The sequence below is a fragment of the Lytechinus pictus genome, chromosome 4 (genome assembly GCF_037042905.1).
Source record: "Lytechinus pictus isolate F3 Inbred chromosome 4, Lp3.0, whole genome shotgun sequence".
Classification (NCBI taxonomy): domain Eukaryota; kingdom Metazoa; phylum Echinodermata; class Echinoidea; order Temnopleuroida; family Toxopneustidae; genus Lytechinus; species Lytechinus pictus.
The window spans coordinates 26,631,414-26,657,986 of NC_087248.1; the positions used below are offsets into that span (position 1 = coordinate 26,631,414).

Below are 26,573 nucleotides of genomic sequence, written 5' to 3' on the forward strand. Positions count from 1 at the left end.
TGGGGGGGATATATCCCCCCCATCCCCCCCGTGATCGACACCCATGTTTGTTCGAGATCAAATTCGTGATAGCATAAACATCTTATAAGATACAGTAAATTTTATGGTGTTTGGCACCTGTCCGCTTTTCTTTGAATTTCCTGGGTGTATCCCCGGGCGGCGTCATGCCTCAACTAGCTGTACCAAAATCCTCCGACATTTCTCCGAACTTGCTCAATTAATCCGGATGGCGAATGCGGATCGCACGTTTTTTTTTGCTTCGGGTAGGTATCCGTACCGGTACCGTATCGATATCCCGGGCGAGTCGAGTGACGTCCTAGTCCTAGACACAAACCGGCTCAAACGACTTACCTTTCTTCGTCTCTTGACAGGCTCCGGCTGACTTTTTTTAAATTGTTGATTCTCAGTGGCCATATTTGGTGAGTAATTATTTTCTAAATAATGAAAAAAAATCAGTTACGCGCAATATGTCTTGATTTGGTGAATGGTATCGTAATTCGTATACTTGTCTGATCCGACTGCGTGTCAATTTCCTCGTGCGGCGATTTACTTAGTGTACAATTCGAATTAGATTATCACGAAATCGGGATATCCCTATTTAATATGTGTGTAATAGAGTTGCATGTCCTGATAAACGCAATATCCATGTCAAAGAATTAGTTTTGCTATTTGCTATTTAAGCTTACGTAAAGTCACGAAGTACATGCACAATCCCCCTTCTCTGCGCACGCGTATCTGGCTATCTGCATGATTCTAGTAAAAAGAGTAAGGAGAGTTTTCTCTTGCCTTTTTGATTTTCTACAACACACATTTAAAAAAATCATAAAAATGTGATTTTTGTAACCAAAAATCCGTCCAGACTACAGTACAGTCATGACAGTTGCAATCTATAATATTAGTAAGGTATGGATCATATTTGTATTCACTGGAGAGACTGGAGTGCTCAGCACAGTGCAATTGTGGCATAGACTCACTGTGTACAACGGATAGACCATCACTCAGACTGAGTCAGAGTCAGACTCAGTCTCGTCTCAGAGCTCAGCGAATTGGAGACCGCTGATTGGTCAATGCGCAGATCATGTCATGACTACGACGGTCGCCAAAATAATTCCCTAGGACTGCGTGCGAAAGTATTGATACTTTAGCGATAACAATATCCGGAAATAGTCTTTGTGCGATCGGATCGCTCCAGTATCGATCGAAAATTATTGAGACTCTGGTGTCTGCAATTTCATGCATATTCATTTTATTATTATACATATTATTTTTGTGCAGGCCCTCTATTGGTGAAAAGTAACACTAAGAAAATTTTCAATTTTCAATCTCTATTTTTGATTCAGAAAAAAATACTTAAAAGACTTCAATTTTTTTAAGAATCAATATATGACGAATAGTTGTATGAAAATTGAGAAGTGTAGAGACCCTTTTTTGACTAAATAAACTGGGGCCTGTTGCATGAAAGGGTCTTTCGTAGAACCATTCTACGTAAGAACGAGATATCGCTCAACTGTTTCACAAAGCCGATTTGGGCGATACGAAGAATGGTCCTTGGAAAGACACCTCCAGACATGTCCTACGTAGGCATGATCTTCTTTGCACACCGCCCGCCACCGTCGGCATTGAGAGAAAATGCGTTTACGGCAAGCCACACTGACATATCACCTTTAAACATTTTTTGGGGTTGCACACTGATGCATTTTATCTGGGATGGCGCCAAGTTATTTTTTATATGGGGGCTATTTGTCATCAATTTCAGGTCGTCTTTTTGCACGGCAAGACGACCAAAAACAGATGTCATTTTAACTTCTCCGGGCATTATGTCCGGGCCTAATGTAGGCCCAAATATTTTTTAAATATGTTTTCTTTTATTCTCCGTCCTATCCCCATACCATTTCCATTAATTTTTTTTGAAATAACGAAATGGGCGGCACTATCTCTCTGACCCCTCATGCTTTCTCAATGTAGATGATTAAATAACATGAAAACAAATTTATTTAAAAGAAATTATGTAAGGTAAAAAACGTGTTAATAACGTTCAGCAAAAAAAAAACACGATACAAAACTAAAATGTTAAACATGGTAAATCATTCATTTATTTTTATTTCATTTTCATTATAATTATTTTTTTTTTGCTGAGATTAATTTCAATCAATGAAAATTAATTGTCGGATTTGGGCTAACTTGAGATGTGAAACAATGAAACAAAACAAAAAATCTGCAGTAACAAAATAGCTAATTGAATTTAAGATACAGATTAGGCCTATAGCTTACGAATCCATCACAATTATTACAAATGAAGATAAGCTAGTTCATTAAAGAAAAGATTATGGGAAGTCCATATGAAGATGCGTATTTCAAATCGTAGGGTAGGCCCCTTTCGGCCCCTATGTAGGCCTAATGTTAAAGCAATAATGTAGTCTCTATACTCCTCAACTTTGAAATGTTGAACATATATATTTTTTATATTCTTAAACCTTATATTCTTATATAAGCTTCCATAAATTAAGTGATCAACTTTAAAGATGACCAACGTTTATGATCATTGTAATATTTAGCATTATTTCTGTAAATAGTATTTTTTCCATTGCGGATTGCACACCTTTTCTATGTTTAAATTGTTATTACAAAGCACTACTTTATCCTCTTGGACATGTTTGCAGCAATTTTCATATTTTCCTGGTCTTCGGTTACTTATCATGCAACTGAGGTATGTCAGGGACTCGGTTTTATAATTATAAGGGGAGCAATAAAAAGCTCTCCTAGAACTTTTAAGGAGAGCGGTAGAGGAGCACTTCAAAAAGCTCTTCTTCAACATACAAGGGGAGCTTTTTGCCCAATTAACAAAATGGATGGAGGAAATGTATGTACTATAAAATTACAATCAACAACCAAAGGAAGTATTTATAATTGTTTTACAATGTATTGTAATTAGATTGTGTGTTGTAAAACCTGTTTTAGTTAGGTTTTGACTTTGGCTAAAAGTTAAGTCACTGACAATTTTTTTTTTTTTTTCGGGGGCTCCATTTTAATTTTTTTGTCAAATTCCGGGGGCTCTTTTTAAATGCTACTTTTTTGTATTTTGAGGAATACCTGTTCACTTATTAAGGAATTATTACTTTTTGTTTAATATTGTATTATTTTTAAAGTTATATATCATGTTTAGAATCTTGGATGTGGGTGTGTGTGGATGGGTGTGTGCGTGTGTGTGTGACTGTGAGTTGGACTTGGATATAAATGAATTCAATATCTAATTTCTACTCCATTTATTCCAGTACAATACCCTAGTCAGCCATGTACATGTAATAAAGGCCCTCTTACCCTAACTTTTCCTGAAGTTCTTTGAAAACGCAGATCTCCATGAAAATTTAATTTCTCTATGGGGGAGTTTAAATTTGGTGAGAATGTATTCATTAAGAACTTAAATATACATGACAATGAAGAAATCATCAAACTTTATTTGCAGTTTTGAATAATATTCCTGAAATGTAAACTCTGTCTGAAACAGAAAATCACCATCATTGAGGCCTTTACTGAGCGAATTGTCCCCCAGAGCTCTGGCAGAGAGACAGAGCTCCAACTGGCTAGCTAGTAAAAGCGCCAATGCGTGAGCCTGCCGCCGTCCTTGTAAAAAAGATGGAGCTTTGTTTGATGATTTATTGTCTGATATAATACCTCATCCCCTAGAAAAAGAAAACAAATGATTTTTTAGTTATAATTGATAAATTAGATAACTTATTTTGGAAGTTAATAAGCCGTTTTGAAAAGCAAAGCCGAATGACAACTCACCAATGCTAGGTTACTAGACTCTGGGATTTATTTCCTGTGTAATTCGAATTATTTTATCACAGAATTGTGATATCTGTAGGGGAAACATGTGCATTCGAAATGGCACACGGTGGTAGTCATAATGGACCCCTATACATGCAACTCTTTCCCGACCGTTGCGTTGATTTTTTTTTCCATACCTGGTACCATGTGTATGGAAATACGTGGTACAGAAAAAATAACGCAACTTCGGAATTTGAAACTGCGCTACTCGCTACTTTTAAGGCTTATTCGTGATTTTGAGTGTGGATTTTGGATGGTTTTTAAATGGTAAGCGGAGCTCGAGCATATGGCACTAGTGGGCCGTTGAGTTGTTATCACTCGGCAATAATTTCGGGGGCGACATTCAGATTTTATGTCGCCCCCGAAAGCATGATTTTGGGTGATTTCGAGGGCGACTTTAGGCATTTTCGCGCAGGTCAGCTATTGCGAGGCGCGCTATTAATCGCGCTACCAAAAATGGATTAAGGCGCGCATGTAGCGCGCGATCGCTCTCGCGCGCCTTAAAATCGAGTCCCTGGTATGTTTATACTCTAAACACTCACATTTGTATTTCTTGCGTTATATCTGACAAATAAAATAAATAAATTAGATTTTTCACAGGCAGCCTCTCATATTTTCCTTTTTAGTCTCATACAATCAGACACTGTTGATTTTGTTTACTTCATTCAAACCCTATTTTTACCTCAACAGATAACATATCAACGGATAATTTGCAAAATCATCATTATATATATGTATTCTATAAAAAATCAGTATATTGAACTAATAGAATGTCGAAATTACTTAGTTAAATCAATTTTTATGTCGGACAAGGGTCTCTTTCGTTGAAATATCAATGAAAGGTGTCTCTAAAAGGACACCGTGTTCTACATAAGGGAAATAATGAAAATTTCGATTTTATCCAGTTATGTTTGTGAATCTTGAAAGTTTTTTCTCTTTTTACCTCATAAAGTACGCTCCATACATCAATTCTACAATCAGTAATAGATAAAACATTATTTGACCCCCTTTTATTGAAATATATGATTTTATGAAAAGTCGTCATTCCGAAATAAAAGGTTCAGGTGACGATGAAGACTAAATATTTTTCCGATACTATCGATATCAAACGATGTCGCGGACTTGAAAGACAAAATTGGCCTCGTGAAACGGAAAGCGCTCATTTGTCGCCAATCTTCCTATCTCGGAAGAATGGTCCTAGGACGTTCCTACGTATCGCTCATCTCGTCATGCAACAGGCCCCAGATGTCTATGGATTTAATTGCACACACTGAAAATTTGACAGATATAGCCATATTTTGTTATGTATTTCCACTCTCCCATCATATGAAATATTTTAGGGCTAGCTATATTATTTTGAACCTTCTCCATATTTTCAATTTCAGTGGGGGGAGGGGGTACATATTGCCATTTTTATAAAGTGAAATAAAGCAAAAGTTTGCATTTATAATGATTTAATCCAGCTTGAAAACATAATACATCTGGGTTCCGTAACACAGAGGTTAGCGATTAATCCCTAAGATGAAATGGCCAATCATGGTCATTGTTGCATGCACATTTTGTAGAGTAAACTGAACAGGAGCCAATCACAATTGTTCTTTCAAATTAGCGATCAATCCCTAACCTTTGTGTTAAAGGGCCCTGTTTGTGATGCTGAGTTATTTTTTTTATTGAATTAAGAAGAAAATTGGCATCTGGGGCCCGTTTCATAATGGACTTTGCCATTATGGCAAAGTTACAACAGTTGCAAGTCCTTTTATGAAACAGGCCCAGGTCAGTCTAATGTATGTATAAAGTTACAACAGTTGCAATTTATTTATGAAACAGGCCCCAGGTCAGTCTAATATTAAAGGAGAATGAAACCCTTGAAACCAGCTGAATCCATATCAAAGAGAAAAATCAAAGAAACATATTGTTGAAAGTTTGAGGAAGATTGAATGAATAATAAGAAAGTTATGAGCATTCGAATATTGAGATCACTAGTGCCATGTAGATCCTCCCAACGGCAATGCGACCATGATCTGTGATATCACACACGTACAACTCCCTCATTACTTTAGTACTTATTTCACTTATATTCTCACTTTTATAGAGTCTATCACAAGGTGAGGTGTTCTCTTTATGAGATGACAAGTACAGAGGTTTCACAACATTATATCATTGATGAATCGTTTGTCATATGATTAAAATGAGCAAAAAGAGATGTTTTGGGGTATATTTTCAGTGTCCAAATGGAAGAGTTGTACGTGTGTGACATCACAGATCTTGGTCGCATTGCCAATGGGAGGATCTCCATAGCATTAGTGATCTCGACATTCAAATGCTCATAACTCTTTTATTGCTAGTCCTATTTTACTCAAAGTTTTGTTGATCTTATTCTTTGATTTTTCTGCTTTCACAAAAGCTAACTTGCTCCAAGAGTTTCATTCTCCTTTAATGTACATGTATGCAACTTGCATAAATATGGAGGAGAAAAGCTGGATGTTGAATTGCCTTCATTCTATGAGAGAGTTAAAATTCCTGCATGGAAGCTCAGGTTAAATTTTGATAAACACTCCTATATGTATCTGGTATTCTCATTCAGGCTGTATTTATAGGAATGGACTACGAATTCAAGCAGCAGACCTCACAGGTGCGGGAGTCCGTGGAAGACCTCTTTGACTTCGAGGGGTGCAAAGTTGGCAGGGGAACTTACGGACATGTCTACAAGGCCACCACCAAGAAGGAACCCAAGAAGGAATATGCCCTGAAGCAGATAGAAGGCACAGGAATATCCATGTCTGCATGTAGGGAAGTAGCTGTGAGTATAGTGCATCAGTCAGGGAATAAGTATAAATTATGCATATCAGGGCAATAGGGAATTATAAGGCACATCATTGAGGGTATGAATAATGCACATCAGACAAGGGCATTAGTATACAAATAATGCACATCAATGAGGGCATTAGTATACAAATGATACATGCACGTGTGGGAGTGCAGTACTACATGTACTCACATCAAGCGCAAGTCCCAAATGGGAGCTCTTGATTGGTTGAAAATCAAGTTGTGCATGATTTTTAGAGTTGCGTTTGATAGAAACTTTACTGCAATGGCCACTAGGGAGGGCATACATGTACAATAGAACATATCGTCGGCTTCCCGCAAGAAGGGACTTTTTTTTATTGCTGAAAAAGCATGTCAAAGTCATTAACTTTTTCTGGTACCATTCTCGAACCTAAATGTGACATCATTATGACGTAATAAGCAAAAACATTCCAACCTGCTTTATGCACATAGATGCATCCTTTCTGGGAACTGGATCGCGTATTTCGTTCCCGGAAAAAAGACAGTTCTTCGTTCAACGTGCTTAGACCAATAGACCGATTTTTGCCAAAAGCGACCTTTTTCCGGGAACTTGATCAGTGGATTGCGTATTTTTGTTCCCAGAAAAGGGCGTACGGTATTCATTCTTAAGATTAGAAAGCGTTTAGAGTGTTTTAAATAAAATCACAAAATATCAATGAATAAAAATCTAGCTTTATCAGAAAGTTTGAGAATAAGGACAGAAAGTAATACACCATCTGCTTGAAGCACAAAAATGATGTTAAAACATAATTTGCATTTTCGTAAAAATGTATGTTTTGTCCCTTCTTGCGGGAAGCCGACGATATATACTATTCAAGTTGCTTTTGGTACAATTCTAACATGCTCAATGAGATAGTCATGGATGTTTACACTTTGGACTAGTTTGAAGGTACCAAGAATAGTTTTCTATTCTGATGACCGATCAAATTAATGAGTATATTGTTTATTTGATGTGGATCCATGTTATATTTGACCCCCACCCTCTTTTTTTGTATGATGAGGCTATGAAATTAATAACCTTGGTTTCCCCTCTTGGCATAATGTGTCCAAGTGCCCATTTCATAAAGAGTTACAACTGTTGTAACTTTGGCATTATGGCAACTACCATGGTAACCTTGATTTTGATTGGCTGTTGAGCCCTGTTGCCATGGTAGTTGCCATAATGGCAAAGTTACAACAGTTGTAACTCTTTATGAAACAGGCCCCTGGAGGTGACAGTTGCTCCAGCAACAATTGCTCCGCTATAAATTCCACATACAAATGGAATGACCAACATTAACCTCGGATGAATAACACTATACCCTATACTAAACCTTACCCTAAACCTAACGTAAAACCCTATTGCCACCCTAAACCTAACTCTATATCTAAGACCAGTCCAGGAACTAAATTCTCCCCTCTTTATCTTTCTTTCCCAGTTACTCAGGGAATTACGTCATCCGAACGTGATCTGTCTACGAAGGGTCTTCCTCTCTCACAGCGATAGAAAGGTGTACCTCCTTTGCGACTTCTCAGAACATGACCTATGGGTAAGTGATCACTGCACCTGATTACACGGCACTCTGATAGCAATTGCTTGTAAGGTTGATCCGATTCATGATAACACATAATGGTCAATATAATCAATTGCAATTATCAACTCTTATGATTGATTACTAACTAAGGTTTGTGCACTGGAACACTTGTCTGACCAACTTAAAGGGAAAGTCCATCCTGTTGCTTTGTTGTAATAAACGCACTGAATAGTGAAACATCAATGAAAATTATTCAGAAAGTTTTTGATTTTGTACAGATTTACATTTTGATATTGTTCGCTTTCATGTTCCAACTCTTAAAATAAAGGGCCTTTTTTAATAGACCTATGCAAAAAAACGTCAGCATCATATTTTGCAGTGGTAACACTTCGTCTATCGGAAAAGACGCAAGTGTTGGTCCTGTGTAGGAGAGTCACAACATACCTGTATGCATGTTAAAACCATTGCGCAGTTCGTCAAAGATAAGGGTGTTCACCTGGACAGGTGTAATGCACCTGTCCATCCCTGGCAAAAGCTCAAGTAGTACGATAATACACCTGGGGTCCATAACACAAAGCTTAGCAATGATCATAGAACATTATTCTGCGATTGATTGCATTGACTACAATGTACAATCAATCGTGAAAATAAAGTGTGTGATCAATCGCTAACCTTTGTGTTACCGGACCCAGAAGGTGGTCTGTACTCAGAGAGGAAGGGATTTAGGTTACGTTTGTACTTTAGGTTTATGTTTGGTTTACTGCACTACGCTGATTTTCAATAGTTGTCGCAGGAGCAAATCTTATGGACCCATCTGAACTAGTCTTTGTTCTTTTCTATTTTCCCCTCTGTTGTTGGTGTAGCATATCATCAAGTACCATCGGGCAAACAAAGCAAGCAAGAAGGGTCCTACATCAGTGCCGCCCATCATGGTTAAGTCTCTCCTCTATCAAATCCTTGATGGAATCCATTATCTTCATTCTAACTGGGTGTTACATCGGGATCTTGTAAGTTTGCACAACTAGGGAGTGTTTCATAATGATGATGACAATAATAATGATAATAACGATAATGATACTTTACGGAATCCATTTTCTTCATTCTAACTGGGTGTTACATCGGGATCTTGTAAGTTTGCACAACTGGGGAGTGTTTCATAATGATGATGATGATAATAATAATTATATTAATGATAATGATTCTTGACCGAATCCATTATCTTCATTCTAACTGGGTGTTACATGTTTGTCACGATCTTGTAAGATTGCACAACTTTGGGTGCTTCGTAATGATAGTAGTAGTAATAAACTTTAGTTTCGGTTAAATCTCCAGTTCTCCTTTTTTATGAACTGCATATTTTAATCTCCATATTCTTTGTACTTTGATGACATGCCAAAAACATAAGGACAAGCAGGCGTTCTTATCACATTTTAAACAGTTTTCTGAAGTAGCCTTGTTCTTTGAAATACCAGCAACCTCCTCCCCCATTTTCATCCCTTGCTCTGTTATGTTTCAATTCTGTGTAAAACTAAAATGTAATTTCTCATTATTGACAGAAACCAGCTAATATTCTTGTAATGGGTGAAGGTCCTGAAAGGGGAAGAGTAAAAATAGGTAAGAATTCATAAAGATTATAATTTTAACACTATTAATTCATGGCTGCATCTTACAAAGAGTTGCGATTGATCCGATCAATCGCAACTATGGAAAGCCAGCAAAGTCAACATCTAAAATGCATGTTTGTTCGAAATTTGTTCTAGATATGAATGTATATCCATAAATTCATTGATTTCTTGACAATTTGGTGTGTTCTCCTTTGTTTACAAAGGACATTTTACAAATTTCCTGTAGAAAAAATTATGACACTGATGGATTTCCATAGACTTACAATTGATTGGATCAATTGTAACTCTTTGTAAGATGGGGCCCAGGTATTAGAAAATAGTCACTTTCAAAATGCAAAGTCTAATTTTGCTAGTGATGAGCATGAATTAACAAACGCCTTGACCCATATTCTGAACTTGGGTTTAATTTAAAATCTGGTCTAAATTTGCAGTTTATCTATGGAAAGCCACTAGTGACAAAAATATTTAACAGTGCAAGTATGATGGGAATGATAACTGAACAAGTTTTTGTCACCATTATAGAGAGCATGATGAACATCATGATAGAAACGTACAATACTAAACAGAATTTTGACATTTTCTGCTTTCCATAGTTTTAGCACAGAGTAAGACCATGGCCTAAGGTAAACCAGACTTAAGAGTATGGGCCACTAAATTAGCTTGTGATTAGCAAGAAAAAGAATTACATGTAGGTTCGATTCCTACATTGAGGATTGCATTGGTGAATCTGCCTCAATCAAATCTGTTGGGACTGGTCACTTCAGGGGCCCGTCTTACAAAGAGTTGCGACTGATCCGATCAACCACAACTCTGGAAAGCCAGCAACGTCAACATCTAAAATGCATGTTTGTTAAAAAAAATTTCTAGATATGCTGTTTATTCATACATTCATTGCTTTCTTGAAAATTCAGTGTGCCTCTCTTTGTTTACAAGGACATTGCATAAATTTCCTGTAGAAAAAAAAATATGACAGTCACACTGACGGATTTTCATACAGTTGAGTTTGATCCGATCAATTGTAACTCTTTGTAAGACGGGGCCCAGAACCATGTTTGGTTGCTGTGAAATTTACATGTAACTTCAAACACATGGTTTGCATGTTCTGATCACTTTCATCTTGAATACGCTGCACTGGCTCCCTATCAAAAATGGGATTATCTTTAAGATTCTGTTGCCTGCTTTTCATAGTATTCTTGGATCAACACCACAATACATTTATCAATTACTACAGACCAAGTAGGTCTTTGCGCTCATCCACTTCTGGCTACCTTGTTATTCCAAAAGTTTCAAAAACCTGGGGGGGGGGGAAGATTATTTGCTTTTGCATGTCCCACTTTGTGGAATAGCCTTCCTGAAGACATAAAAAAATGTACCTGTCAAGGCTTTCAAAAATCTTCTAAAAACTTTTTTATTTAACTCTTAGCTCTTTATGCGCTTTGAGCACTCTACAGAGTGGATTTGGCGCTTTATAAGTCACATTATTATTATTATTATTAGGAAAAGCACTTCCACTTTACACCATGTCAATGTTTTTGCAACTTGTGAATTGATATTACATGTATATATTCACAATTTATGTGATGATTCTGTTATTGAAATGGAATATGACAATCTGTATGACAACCGTCTCTTTTCAGCAGACATGGGATTTGCAAAGTTACATGTATTTAACTCGCCTCTCAAGCCTCTAGCTTACTTTGATCCCTTAGAACTTTTCCATACGGACCACACTGCTCATAAAGACCGCTTTTCTTGGCTCTCATGGGTGGTCCTTACACAGGTTTCACTGTACAATAATCACTTTATGACCATTTTCTCTTTTTTTAGCTGACATGGGTTTTGCAAGGTTATTCAACTCGCCTCTCAAACCTCTAGCTGACCTTGACCCTGTGGTGGTGACCTTCTGGTACAGAGCGCCAGAGCTTCTACTAGGGGCCAGGCACTACACAAAAGCAATAGGTAACAGTCCCATGTATCCGTTTCTGTGTTGTTTTCCCTATTGTCTTGAATGGATTTCTCTGATTTTAAAATATCTACCTACATAATTGCTAACCTTGATCTTGTGGTGGTGATCGTCTGGTACAGAGCGCCTAGCTTCTACTAGGGGCCAGGCATTGCACAAAAGCAATAGGTAACAGTCTCATGTAAATCTGTTCTTATGTTTTCGTTATTATAGTCTTATATGAAACTCTGTTCTTAATGTACAGATGCTTTCTATGTAAAAGTAAAGATATAATTAACGAAATACAAGTTTACAAATAATATTTGTAAACTTGTATGTTGTTGATTAAAAGGATGACACTGATTCGTAACTGAACAATTCATTGAATCTGATGTGTTAGAGGACACAAATGTCTGTGTAATGGTGATGTGGATGATGATATACTCTTCTGTATTTTAGGTGTATAAAATATGGTATATGTATTCTATATTTTGATAAAGGTTTTTATGATGACATTGCATAAAGAGTGTAATTTTGTTTTCTTTGATCTCCTTAGATATATGGGCTATAGGCTGTATATTTGCAGAATTACTAACTTCTGAACCCATCTTCCACTGCCGTCAAGAAGATATTAAAACCAGCAATCCTTATCATCACGATCAACTAGACAGAATATTCAATGTCATGGGCTTCCCACAAGGTAAAGTTGTTGTACCTTTCTTATTCATTGATAAAATTATATGTTTATTCATTAATTTATTCATTTGCCTATTTATTTATTCATCTATCCATCTATCTATCCATCCATCCATCCATCTATCTAATCTATATATCTATTGATAAAGCACGGGATTCGGGTCAAGTGTCAAGCCGACATTCAAAGCAATAATAGTACACTGCCCACGTGCGCTTATCTGTGTTGGTGATATATTTTTCAGCGTAGATTTCAAGATTTCTCAAAGTTCAGTTATAACTGTACCAGATCTAGATCCACGATGATATAGTAATACTTAACCTTGGTTTTACTGACTTTCTCGTGAAATCAGTTTTTACTGCAACTACTTTCATTTATCTTTCATCTCGGCCCAATTTTGCCTTAGGAAGCAGAGATGAACAGGGTGGATTTTCGGATAATTGGCTGAAATATCAATAATTACTGAGGTGATTGTATGCTGTACATATATTAAAGATTGCTTGTTTTGGGGATATACATGTATGAAGAACTGTTCGAGAATTGACTTTAAACTTAACTCATGCTTGCATTTGAGAAGAACAATGAGGAAGGAACAACTGTTTTGAAGTGTCCGAAATACCGTACCCATTTACATGTGAATGTAAGAGTGTAACACTTTTTGTTTTTTGTTTCAACAGAGAAAGATTGGGAGGATATAAAGAAGATGCCTGAACATGGTAATTTGATGAAAGATTTCAGAAGATCAAAGTGAGTAGTTTCTCCATCATTTAGGGTCAGAATATGATTTATTTAAGATTTCAGAAGATCAAAGTGAGTAGTTTGTCCATTTAGGGTCAGAATATTTCAGGATTGCTTTCTATAAGTACTAAATGTGTACCTTGATATGTTAATGAAAGTAATACTGAATTCAGCCACAAGATTGCTCAAGGCATCTGGACCTGGGTCCTGTTTCATAAGGACTTGTCACAATAATAAATGCACAATATCTATAACAAATTTCCCATCAGTCAATCAGATTGGAGGATTTCAGTAGCTTGCAACTGTTATTGAAAATTTGTTATTCTAACAAGTTTTATGAAACAGACTCCTGAAGGGAAACATTTTTACACCTTATTTCTTTGAAAGGAAAATGATGTTGACACACATTGTTGTATTATTGGAAGTTGCTTGTGATGTAAGCTACACTTGAGCATGGATCTTTTCCTCCAAGTTTAGATTAGTGCAAACTTGGATGAGGTTTAGTGATGGATCAGGGGGAAAAAAATTACACTAGGGATCAGGGCGATTCCTCGTCCTCTCTCCGCCTTTCACTGCCCCTCTTCTCCCCTTCTCCTGATTTATCCGCACTCTATCCTATCTCCCTCCCATTCCCTCTTATTATTGCATCTCTGGTTCACAACTGTCCTTCACTTTCTTATCCCCTTCTTCCTTTCTCTTGCCTCCCCTCTCTTTCCCCCCTCCCACCTAATAACTATCCTCTCCACTTTATTTTATGTACATGCATCTGTCTATTTTCCCATGTCCTCTCTCAGTCCCCTCTACCCCTCCTCTTCCCATTTGTCCCCACTCTCTCCTATCTACTTCCATCTTCCTCTTACTTCATCTCCAGTTCCCAAATTTCTCTCACTTTCTTATCCCCCTTCTCTCTTGCCTCTCTCTCCCTCCCCCATCCTCTTTCTTCCTTTCCTCTCTATCTCCATCTATATGCATCTCTTTATTCTCCTGTCCCCTCTCTGCCCCTCTCCCCATTCCCCCTTATACCCTTCCTCACTCTGCTCTCTTCCTTCACTTTCTATTATCCCTCGTCCACTCTCTACCCGTTCTCCCCCCAAACTGCCCCCTCACTTTCTTATCCCTGTTTTCCCTTTCCCTTGCCCCCGTCTACCCTTCTCTCTCTATCTCTCTCTTGCCTTCCCTCTTCCCCCTTTCTCTCCCTCACTAACTCCACACCCACATCTTTCATCTATATTTTACTCTCTCCCTCTCTCTTCCCTTTCTCTTTTACAGTTATGCCAGCTGCTGTTTGCCTAAATACATGGACAAGCACAAAGTGCCCAAGGACAGCAAAGCATTCCAACTGGTGAGTGGTCATACAGCTTCCAATTTCATCACTAGGTTGTACTTGCTTTTATAGTGCTTTACACTTTATCAGGGGCCCGTTCCAGAAAGAGTTGCGATCAAATGCAACTGAAAAAGTCTTGCGCAACTTGATTTTCAGCCAATGAGGCACCCGTATTCAGGACTTGCGCTTGATATTTTGACTTGCTTTTAAACGTAACTCTTTCTGCAACAGGCCCCTGATGTCTCTAAGCTCTAATGCAGTATAATTACCCTGGCTGTAGCAGAGCAGCTGTTCTTCAAGGAATAAATTCTTACCAGGTACCCATTCGGGGATATGACATATATATGCTCCTGCAACACTTGCTCCGGTCTTAATATCTCAGTGAATCAGTTTCTTGCTGTAGGAAAACACGCCATGTCTAGGAGTTGAACCCACGTCCCTCAGATTGAAAGACGAGAGTCATAACCACTAGACCAAGATACCGACATTTAATTAATGAATCAAACCTACTTAAGTTTAATAATTTTCCAGTTGCTTATCCAATGGTGCTTGATACATGTATTTAATACCCGGCTTGAGCTCCAAATGCTGAAGGCGCTTGGTGCATTCAAGGTACCCAGTCACCTCACCTGGGTTGATTGATTTGAAAAATAATATATACTACTTATGACAATATTCAGTTAGTAGATGTGCATCTAAGAATTGTATTTCAGTTGAGTATTGTAACATACTGACACAAAATGCTTTAGGAATAGAGTGAATGTCACTTCCCAAATAAAAGTAGGAATACTGACTATTGTAACACATCTTGGCCAAACAAAAGCACTTTTTTTGTCTTAAATAGGCCAATATTAATTTATTATTCTCCATTGCTATCTTTAATAATATTTTATTTACTTTGAAAATATTATATTACTTGTGAAGGTACAGTAGTGGTGATAGTGCTGCACTCCACATTGTGCTGCAATCGACCCAGGTGAGGTGAATGGGTACCCGGCAGGATTAATTCCTTGAATGCATGAGCGCTGAAAGGCAGCTCGAGCTAAAGCCGGGGTAATAATAATAATAACAACGCGCCTGGGAATAGAATATTTCTAGATAGATGGCGCTATATAAATGCCTATTATCATTATTATTATTACAGTCATAATTTCTAAAACAGTTGATGTATCCCTCTGATTATTGATAATTTTCAGTTATCGAAGCTTCTTACCATGGACCCCACCAAGAGGATGACATCGGAGCAAGCTATGGAAGATCAGTACTTCAAAGAGCAACCACAACACACAGCTGAGTAGGTTTTTAGATAATGATAGTGATGATGAGGAGGATAATGATAATGAGGATGATGATGAAGGCGGGAATAATGATGACAATGATACTGTTGATGATGATGATAAGGAGGAGGATAACAGTCAGTCCGCAAGCCCCTGTGTTAATGAGCAAATGAGCAAGATTTATCCAAGTCCTCTCGTGGCTGAATTCATGTCCCTGCAAAATCTCGTGAATTGTGAGACTTTCTCTCTCAAAGAATTTAACCACTTTCTCCTTGAGTAATATTGATAATTTTTGTACCATGGGCAAGAGTAAATGTTACTCTTTTATATTGGTCATTTCTTTTGAATGAAATATTTTGATAAATAAGTGAATTTTTTACCTGAAAAGATGCATCAAACAGAATTTTCTTCCTCTGTTTTCACTTGCAAATTGTGCAACATTTTGTGTTTTAGGCACCAACATTATTTATATCATCAGAAAGCTCAAACTCTATACTTTCTTACAATGTCACTCTTGATATGTGGCATCTTTTAGATGGGTCAGCAGCCAGCTTTTTCCATCAAGATGCAAGACGAGATTTCTGAAATTTCTGAGTAACATAAAATCCAGAGATCTGATTGGCTGAATACTGTTTACAAAACAAACAGGCTCGGGTAATTTGAAGAGATTACCACATGGTGAGTGTGACCTTGCAGAGGCCCAGTGTGGGGAACATTGGAATTTGCATGGGTTTTGTGGTCTCTATGACCAATCAGAACGCAGTATTCTTGTTTTTGAGCTGCAAAATGTACTTGGCCTATAAAAAGCTGGCTGCTGACCCATCTAAAATACATCTTCTTATAAAAATTATATCATATTAAAGCTTAGATCTTCAGCTTTATCATGATCTAAAAATCATTTGTGCCCAAACAGGAATTAAGTGTGAAAATAACAACTTTTGTTGCATGAAAAAAAATATTTTGTTTCATGTTTTAGATCAAAAGTTTTTTCCTATATTACAACATTCTTTTAAAAATCCAAACACATGACCTAAAAGAATGATTCTTCTTCTTTACAAAGATACCAAAAACATGAAATTTGGTCAATATTTAGAGCAGCAATGGCCGAATAAAAAGAGGTGTTTTGGTTCGCACCAAGCTCATTTACTATGCAAAAACCCTCCAGTCATGAATATCACTTGGATAAAAGAAGCTACTTTTTTAGGGCTTGCGGACTGACTGATAATGATGATAATGAGGATGATGATGAAAGCAAGGAGAATGATGACAATGATAGTGTTGTTGATGATGATGATGATGAGGATGATGAGGAGGAGGATGATGATGATAATGAGGATGATGATGATAGTAAAGATGATGATAAAGGCGAGGATAATGATGACAATGATAGTGTTGATGATGATGATGGTCTTGGTGATAATGATGGACCCCACCAAGAGGATGACATCGGAGCAAGCTATGGAAGATCAGTACTTCAAAGAGCAACCACAACACAGCTGAGTAGGTTTTTAAATAATAATAGTGATCGTGATGATGACGATGATGAGAAGGAGGAGGAGGAGGAGGGTTATGATGATGATGAGGATGATGATGATAATGAGGATGATGATGATAATGAGGATGATGAGGATGATGATGATAATGAGGATGATGATGATAGTAAGGATGATGATGAAGGCGAGGATAATGATGACAATGATAGTGTTTATGATGATGATGATGATTATGATGGACCCCACCAAGAGGATGACATCGGAGCAAGCTATGGAAGATCAGTACTTCAAAGAACAACCACAACACACAGCTGAATAGATTTTTGAATAATGATAGTGATCGTGATGATGAGTAGGAGAAGTAGGATGATGATGAAGATTATGATGATCATGATCATGATGAGGGTAATGATGATGAGGAGGAGGAGGATAACAAAGATGTGGAGGAGGAGGAAGATTATGATGATGATAGTGATGATGATGGTAAGGATGATAATGATATTGATGATGATGGCTGATGATGATGTTGAGGATGATGATGAAGGGGGATAATAATGATGATGATAAGGAGAGGAGGGGAAGGAGATGATTAGGAGGAGGAGGAAGAATGAGAGGAAGAGGATGCATTGTGTATGTCAAAATGTTTGTGAAAGTTCTGAGCAGATATTATATAACCAAAAGTCAAATGTATCCATGCATTTCTAAAATCAGAAGCATGTAATTTCTATTGGTATACCTGCACTTTGACCAATGACACCAACTGAAATTTCAATAAACAATGTTATCAATTATTGTTTTCCTTTTTTTTCCTTGAACATTCCAAAGTGTGTTTGATGGAAAACCAATCCCTTACCCTAAAAGAGAATTTCTCACTGACGATGACAACGATGACAAGTCAGACAACAATAAGGTAAAAATAATGCTCTTGTGCTTTGAATCCTTACTACACACTATTTCAAATGAGAGTACATATAGGGATTTGCATGTAAATATTATGTACATTTACCTGATGGATTTGTGTCTAGGTGTTTACTCAGTTTTCCAGTGGTGCACTCGTTAAATTCGACATGCTCTTTGTTTTTTGCCTTTTTTTATTTGTACATTTGTTTCCTAAATCACTGGCGCAAATAGAGGTGTTGAATTTGCATGACCAATTTGAAAAAAGTTAATAATTGAAAATCAGTTCCTTCATGTTTTGTTTCTTTCACCCATCAACTAGATAAGAATATTTGTCAGTCATTGAAATCAGTGCAGTTTGGAAATATGATTTATTTACATTTAAAATGCAAAGAGTTTCTTAAATCTAAACTGAATATTATTTAAAAATGTTAATTATGAAAGCTTAAATATTTTGTCAATCAGTATATTTGCTTAATATGCACTGCATATCACATGTACATGTATGGTTCTTATATGTTTATACACTGCATGGTTTGTTTTTTTTATTTCAAATAAAAATATTTTTTGTTTTCAAAGCGGTGACGATGCATGCTTGCTAACAAATCAAAGGAATGAATGCAGCATTGCTATGTGTGGGGAAAAAATACTTTATTTATGGAAATGGAAGTGAAATTGGTATTTTGGTCATTCTTGGCATTAGTTTGTACATGAAGCTTCTTATCACATCGGAGTGTGATTCTAATTGACTGTACACCGAGATCAGGGTCTTGTTTATGTTAACTTTACCATGAAAAATTCTAAATGTGTGTAAAATATGCAAAATTTATATACATGTAGCTGGTAGTGTGTGACATCATAGACTCCCTCATTTGCATAGCACCAATAATGTTTGTACTGTATTCACTGATTTGTGAATTTTAATGAAATTTTGGAGTGACTTGCTCATTTTGATATTTCCATATGAGATACACATAATTTTTTGTGGTGTTAAAACCAAATGGGACTGAATTGCCTTTTTTTGGAAAATGTAATTTGCCATCAGATATTTTGCCGTCAGCAACAAGAATTTCAATTTGCAAAGATTAGGTTCCTGTTACACAGAGGGTAGCGATTAATCCTACGGTTGATTGTCACATTGGATTACATTTCAAGGTCAATGCAATCAATTGTAAATATATTCTGTGATGATTGCTATTTAAAGGTCAAGTCCACCCCAGGAAAATGCTGACTTGAATAAAAAGAGGAAAATCAAACTAGCATAGTGCTGAAAATTTCATAAAAATCGGATGTAAAATAAGAAAATAAGAAATTTTAAAGTTTCGCTTATTTTTCACAAAACAGTGATATGCACAACTAGGTGAGTCAGTCGATGATGTCCATCACTCACTATTTCTTTTGTTTTTTATTCTTTGAATTCTACAATATTTCATTTTTTATAGATTTGACAATAAGGACCAACTTGACTGAACCATATCGTATTAAACAATGCTAATTACACATGTTCAGGGAGGAATTAATCGTTGAATCACTTGACAATGAGGAGAAAATCAGAATATTTCATATAATAAAATACAAAAGAAATAGTGAGTGGGTGACGTCATAGTCTCCTCGTTTGCATACCAGCCAGGATGTGCATATAACTGTTTTGTGAAATTAAGCAAAACTTTAAAATGTCATAACTTTCTTATTTTACATCTGATTTTGATGAAATTTTCAGTGTTATGCTTGTTGGATTTTTCTATTTTTATTCAAATCAACTTTTTGTTGGGGTGGACTTGTCCTTTAAGCTTTGTTTTACGGGCCCCAGATTTCAACTTGAGCTGATGGAAATCAAACCAGAATCTCATGTTAATAGTACATTCATGTAAGAACATAGTGCAGGTACAGTCATGTGACATTTTGTAAACAGCGTTGTGACCCCCCCCCCTTTCCGGCCTCATACACTTCAGAACCATTTGGCCTTACTTTTTTTTGTGGTGGCATGATTTGGACTTGGTCGTAGATTTCTTGTTCGGGCTTAGCCATTAACCTACATGTAGTCATAGATTGCACTGATTTTATGCTCCTACAACAATTGCAAAAAAAAAATTGTTTTTTCTTTCTTCAGAGGCACATACGCCATTTTTTTGTGTACAGATATTTCAATGATGTACATACATGTAGGGAAGTTCGCGATAATTCAATTTGACAATTTACTTGGCGTTCGTATGGGTATACATGCAGTATTTTCTAGCAATTGTTGGAGGAGCATATGGGTTACGAAGTCAGTAGAGCTCTCAACAACGTCACCTAACGTTATTATTTGCAAACATGCACGTACATGTATCAGTTTACCCTCTGACAGAGCACTGCACATCTCATTCAATTAACAAAGTTACAAAATAGTTACCTGTGCAGCTCCGTCGTCACAAATTGTAGGTTTTCACCTTTCTCACCCACACCATAGTGTAGTATGTCACGATCCGTGTGAAAAATATTGCCATATTATTTTTTTGTCCTCGATATTCATATTACCGTTCATTTCGTGACCTTTGAAATTCCTTCCCTTATTTGATAATAGCACACGTTCTTTTTGCAGATTCCCATTATTACTTTATGCACTTTTTCCCCTCCTTTCCCGGTGTTCCCCCTCCATACCCAAAACCTCTTCTCATCTGCAGAAATCGTCCTCCAGTCGCAACTCTACCCACCGACAGCGTGTCGCTACCTCCATGGCGGGCTCCACCTCACAGCAAGGAAGTGTAGGTGGAACACTGGTTAATTTAATTATGGGGGCTGGGGCAAGGGCAATTATTCAATAATTCTTATTTCATTCCAAGGCCACTAAGGCCATAGCCTTGGGTGCCATTTTACTTGCATTAATGTCCCTCATCAATGGCCTTGGAGATTTGCTTGTGCCCATTTGAATTTTTTCCTTTTGTGCTGTTAAGATAAAGAGATATGCCCCATAATAAAAGGGGCCTTGCCCAAGAAAATATTGAAATTTATTGTCTCATCGTTTGTACTTCATACAGTATATGTACATGTATGTGGCTTCTGAATCTCTTTATTTATTTCATGATGGTATGGGATAACTGACAGGGCTATGAAGGAAAATGTTATCTGGTTAAAATTAACATGAAGTATGCACAAATGTAAAACAGTAAATGGGTAAAGGGGAAGAAAAATGTTCATCCAATTATTAAGCCATTGTTTTTCTTCATAAAGCAGTGCATGCTTTGCATTTTAAGCGGAGTAGAAAAAAATGCTAACAAAATGCCATTTCAATTTTCACATGGGTGTTACATTCTATAAATCTTTAGAATCTTCGATAAATCTATCATTATTTTATTTACAAATACCTACTAGTACACATATGTTCATGTAAGGCTTTCTAATGCATCCCGTTTTGATTTTACCTCAATGGTTTGTACATTGAGGAAAATTGTTTGAACTGCTTCAAAAATTCATTTATTTTGCTCAATGCTCCATTTCGCTAGTTGGTGCACGCTATTCTTTTGCACTGCCATCATTGAACACACTGGCCCGTATTCTGAACTCGGGTTTAACTTAAACCTTGGTTTAAAGTTGTGGTTTAACTATGGAGAGCCGATTGGGGCACAAATCCCTAACAGCACACATCCAATTTATTAACTCATTGGACACTCAGATTATCCATAATTGTCTGTGAATGATATCTGAAGTATTTTCCTTCATTATGAAAGCAAAAGGAAACAAAATAGTAAACATAAGAAGAAATATATTATTAAAAGGATTTTAAAATTTTTGGCATCCAATAATTCTAGTACAGAGTTAGACCGTGGTCTGAGTTAAACCCGACTTCAGAATACGGGCCACTGTGTTTGCAATTGAGTGAATTTCATTGGAAAAAAAGGTGGAAATGTCATTTAGTGGAGTGTTGATAACTGGATGCTGTATTTTCACAAATGTACCGTATAAGTAAAGTGCTTGTACACCCACCCATCCATGTTTTTCACTTCTTTTTTTTTTTCATTTTGTGGTTGCAGCTTTTTATTTCACAATTTTTTTACCAGTCTATTTATCATCCTTTATTTCTATATGAATTACTGGACTTTGTTTAATAATAAACAAAAAAGTGGTATGCTGCAGGTATAGCGTCCGCATGCTTACGATAACAGCACATACAGAGAGAATCGGTCTTTGTTATTATTATTCTTATTACTATTATTATTATGACTATAATAAAAAAAAAAAAACTGTTACTTTTGCCTTCCAAATAAACAGTACAATGTACAATATGAAAATGTGTAACTTTTGTGTGCACCAGACAGGTCTTTGAATATTATTACCCTGGCTGTAACTTAAGTATTCTGATTCAAAATATATTCAGTGAAAACTTTTTATGTAATAATCATTATTTCACATTGAGCTAGTCAGTAAAACATATTAAAGATTAAGATTAATTTCTTGAAGAATTAGGTTAAATTCTGGAGTAAATTTTTGAAGAACGAAATATCCCTTTATATAAGGAAGCATTTTGCAATCAGTGTGTTAAAAAGTAAATTGAAAAAAAAAGGAATTTTAATATATTTTCAATAATACCTTTTATATCTGTCTTTCTTCATGTCTATGTCGGACTGTCTCCCTCTGTCTCTTAGTCATGTGTCTGTATGTCTCTCTTCTCTCTGTCTCTGTTCCTCCTCTGTCTCCCTGTCTGTATGCTATTTCTCTATCTCTCTGCTTTTTCTCTCTCCCCCACCCTCTCTATCTTCTCATGTATTGTTCTTTGTCATTTCCCGATGACCCTTTGTTCTCTACATCCGGGGAGCATTTCATGAAACGTAGAGTGACTGTCACTGACACCTGTTATAAGCTACCAAAATCCTTGCATCTGATTGGCTCAGAGCAAATTAATCAGTGCTAAATCACCGTCAGCAAATATTTGCTCTGTGAAACACCCCCGTTTTTTTTGCATTTCTCTTCTCACAGACGGGGGGATCTTCAAGCCACGCCCAGGGAGCGAAGCGGCTGAGGGTAGCACCAACCAACACCTCCAGCCATGGGGGAGCTCAGGCAGGGATCATGCCCCAGGAATACCAGCAACAACAGGTGGGCGCTCAAGGATTGTTTAAGGGGGCTTTTACACCAGGAATGGGGGGGGGGGGTTCACCCTGACAAAAAGTTGATTGTAAAAAGAGCTGAAAAAATCATAAAGAAATATTGCCGAAGGTTTTGAGAAAAATCCATCACAGAATAAAAAACTTATTAGAAATTTGATTATTTGATCTGTGATGTCATATATGAGCAACTTTCATATATAACTTATGGTTAAAAAAAATCAATGACATATAATTTCCTCAGAAAATTGACAATATTTTTTACTGTACGCTTAGTATATCAATAGGCGAACCATTTCACACCCTTCGTCAAGGGAAAACAAAAATAAGTCACCATGAACCATTGAAAAATGGAAATTTATGCATTTATATTACATAACTGCCTGTCAGTGCCCTTCTGAGCTTGATGTAGCGTCCCTGCCATGGCCCAAAGAAGCATATCTCTGAATTTCTTTCCTTCTTGATTTCACAGAGAATGTCTGGCTATCAAGGGGGTAACACGACACAAGGAGGCCAGTCTCAGAACAACAAACCTCAACAAGGAATGATGTACTCCTCGTCCGGATCGCATCACTCCAATAAGATGCAACACGGCCAGCACCACCAACATCAGCAGCAACAACAGCAGCAGCAGCAACACCACCCGCAACATCATCAAACTCACCATCAACATCAACAACCGCATCATCAAGGACACAACCAACAACGGCATTATTGAAGTTAACTTTGAAGGCATCTGTAGAACACTTTATTTTTTTTCACTTAATTGATGGTTTTGCTCTGCAAAATGGTGCAACAGACGGAGGTAATCTTCAGAACAGCAGCAACAAAATCAACAACCTCATCATCAAGGACACACCCAACAATGGCATTATTAAAGTTATAGAAAACTTGATATTTTTTTCTGGCTGCTGGTCTGCTAAATGGTACAACACGTGTATGCCTTCTTCAGAACAGCATCAGCAACATCATCAACCACATCATCAAGACATCAACAACTGCACCATCATAAACACAACAAACAAAGGCATTATTAATGTTAGCTTTGAAGGAATCAATGCAAAGACAGTGATGTTTCTCTTGGGTTGGTGATGTTGCTCTCCAAAATGGTCCAACACACGGAGGTCATCTTCAGAACAGCAGCAACATCATCAGCAGCAACATCACCAACATCATTATTAACAAAGATATCAACTCCATTCCCTAAAGGAACTAGGAGATTCTAGACTGCTAGGAAACTTGGGGCCGGACATTATGATTCATGTATTATATTTATCATTTAAAAAATGACCAAGTAGAAGAGATAGCAGAAAGCAAAGGACCTGCCACCTCCAACCAACAATTTTTATAGTCACCCAAATAAAATTTTGATATTTTTATTTTCTTGAAAAAAAAACACTCCCTAAGCTTTGCAATGACATTATATAAAAAAAGCATGTTGGAATTGATCAACAAATAACCCACACAATGCTTCATTCACTGTAGAAGAAATTCAGTGAGAGCATGAAAAAAAGAAGAAAGCAATGATTGATGTTTGGGGTTCACTCAATCATAAGAGTTTCACACTGTGTAATCTCTGTGAAACTTCGAAGCAGTCTGGAAAAAAGTGGTGTCAAACAATCTCTTGTATCTTGCCTTTTACTTAACTGTACCACTTGTTGTTATTCTTACTTTTTGATGACAAAATTATTATTTTGGCTATTTACAGCGAAGCTTCCCTATTGACTTGTTGATTTTGGAGTTAGGGGTCATACATGAATGGTATAGACATGGGCCCCGTTTTACAAAGAGTTACGATTGATGCGATCAATCGTAACTCTTTGTAAGACGCGGCCCTGATAAACTAATTTGACAAACCAAGAAATAAAATTGACAGGTAAAAGACTAATTGCCATCACAATCATGTCAAAGAACATCACTATTCATTTATTGATTTCTATTACAATTCAAAGCAGTAGAAGCTTTGTAATATGCCATTTATTATTTCTGACAAGTTTTGTGAAATCGGGCCTGTGCCTATCTCCTTACCACTTCCATGTACACGTATAAAACAGATTGAATTTCAAAAGGACTCTCATGGTCATATTTCCTGTACATCATGGGGCCGTTTAAAAATGGATACCTTAAAAAAATCTGATATGCAGCATTAAGCGGGATTCCAGCTCAGCGTCTTTTTCTTTCCTCCAATGTCTACATACATGTAGCAAAGCTCTGGATGGTAAACATTGATGCAATCCGGTGGATTCACAATACGGTGCGCCATCTATGGGCTGCAGCGGACAGGCCAATTTCTAGCTTCGGGGTAAACATCGCGCGCAGGCATAGGCAGCAAACAGTGCTGGTACTATAATGTGATCATGATGTTTAAAAAATGAAAGCCATACTGCAAAAGCGGAGGAAGAATTCCTCGAAAACGGTCTAAATTTCGCAAATAAATATACAGCAAATTTCTCTCCCACTTCCTGGACTGAGGTAAACAGCATAGTTTAGTGCAAGCCGGTCAAACCACGTCGGCCAGGTGAAGAGTGTAGTGGTTTCATGGTGCACCACATTTTCTTTCGTCGGAATATTGATTTACTTAGCTTCACAAGTAAAAAAAAGGAATTATTACGGATAGTGCAAGGAATAAAATTTTATTCCTAATTCACATCTATCTCCTCTGCTATCAATTCCATTTCTCACCTTGCCATTTTGGTTCTCTGATATCGGTTCATCATTATTGAAGTGCTCTTATCTCTTTTAAGAGATATTCTCCATGCTTGTCTAGATTTTAAAGAACAAAACCCCAAGGAAAAGTTACCTTGTGTGAAAACTCAAAAATCAAAGAATAAGGTTTTTAGAAAAAAATGACATATATTAAGCATTATATATGACATATATGAGCCTTTGAATGTCAAGATCACTAGTGCTATAAAGATCCTGTTATTGACAATGAGACGACAAAGATTTTTGATGTCACACAGGAACAACTCTCCCCTTTATATACTGAAAATAAACCCCCAAAATGTAGTAAAAACTTTTTGTCCATTATATATTTTTTGTCATCCAATGAAATGAACACTTGCTGTACGGATGGAGTTGATAAAAGTTACCATTTTAAGTGAAATATGTACAAAAGGCCAGAGGCAAAGCGGGCTTTGCCGAAGAATTTCCGGACAGAAATTATAAAGAATTTCATTTTTTACTGTAAATTTTCACACAATTCACTAAAATTCTACACAAAATCCTTCAAATTTACTTTAAAAAATACAAAAGCGCCCTAATGATAAGCTTGATCGCTTCGCTCCCCCGCCTTTGAGTTGTTGTTTTTTTT

At 36.9% G+C, this 26,573-nt stretch overlaps 1 protein-coding gene across 2 annotated transcripts; it reads left to right on the plus strand.

Moving 5' to 3' along the window:
* Positions 1-215: 215 nt before the first annotated feature.
* LOC129258766 (cyclin-dependent kinase 8-like) lies at positions 216-26,569 on the plus strand. Of its 2 annotated transcripts, XM_064098747.1 has the most exons (14): positions 216-419; positions 6,413-6,628; positions 8,094-8,204; positions 9,053-9,196; positions 9,746-9,803; positions 11,642-11,773; positions 12,313-12,456; positions 13,128-13,197; positions 14,458-14,530; positions 15,709-15,806; positions 18,108-18,192; positions 20,843-20,923; positions 23,133-23,252; positions 23,733-26,569. In XM_064098747.1, the coding sequence occupies exons 2-14, from the start codon at positions 6,428-6,430 to the stop codon at positions 23,976-23,978; spliced, it is 1,563 nt and encodes a 520-aa protein (XP_063954817.1). In that variant the 5' UTR covers positions 216-419; positions 6,413-6,427; the 3' UTR covers positions 23,979-26,569. The 2 variants fall into 2 exon arrangements, with proteins under 2 accessions (XP_063954817.1, XP_063954818.1); XM_064098748.1 differs by lacking the exon at positions 20,843-20,923 and having other exon boundaries at positions 290-419.
* Positions 26,570-26,573: the final 4 nt, after the last annotated feature.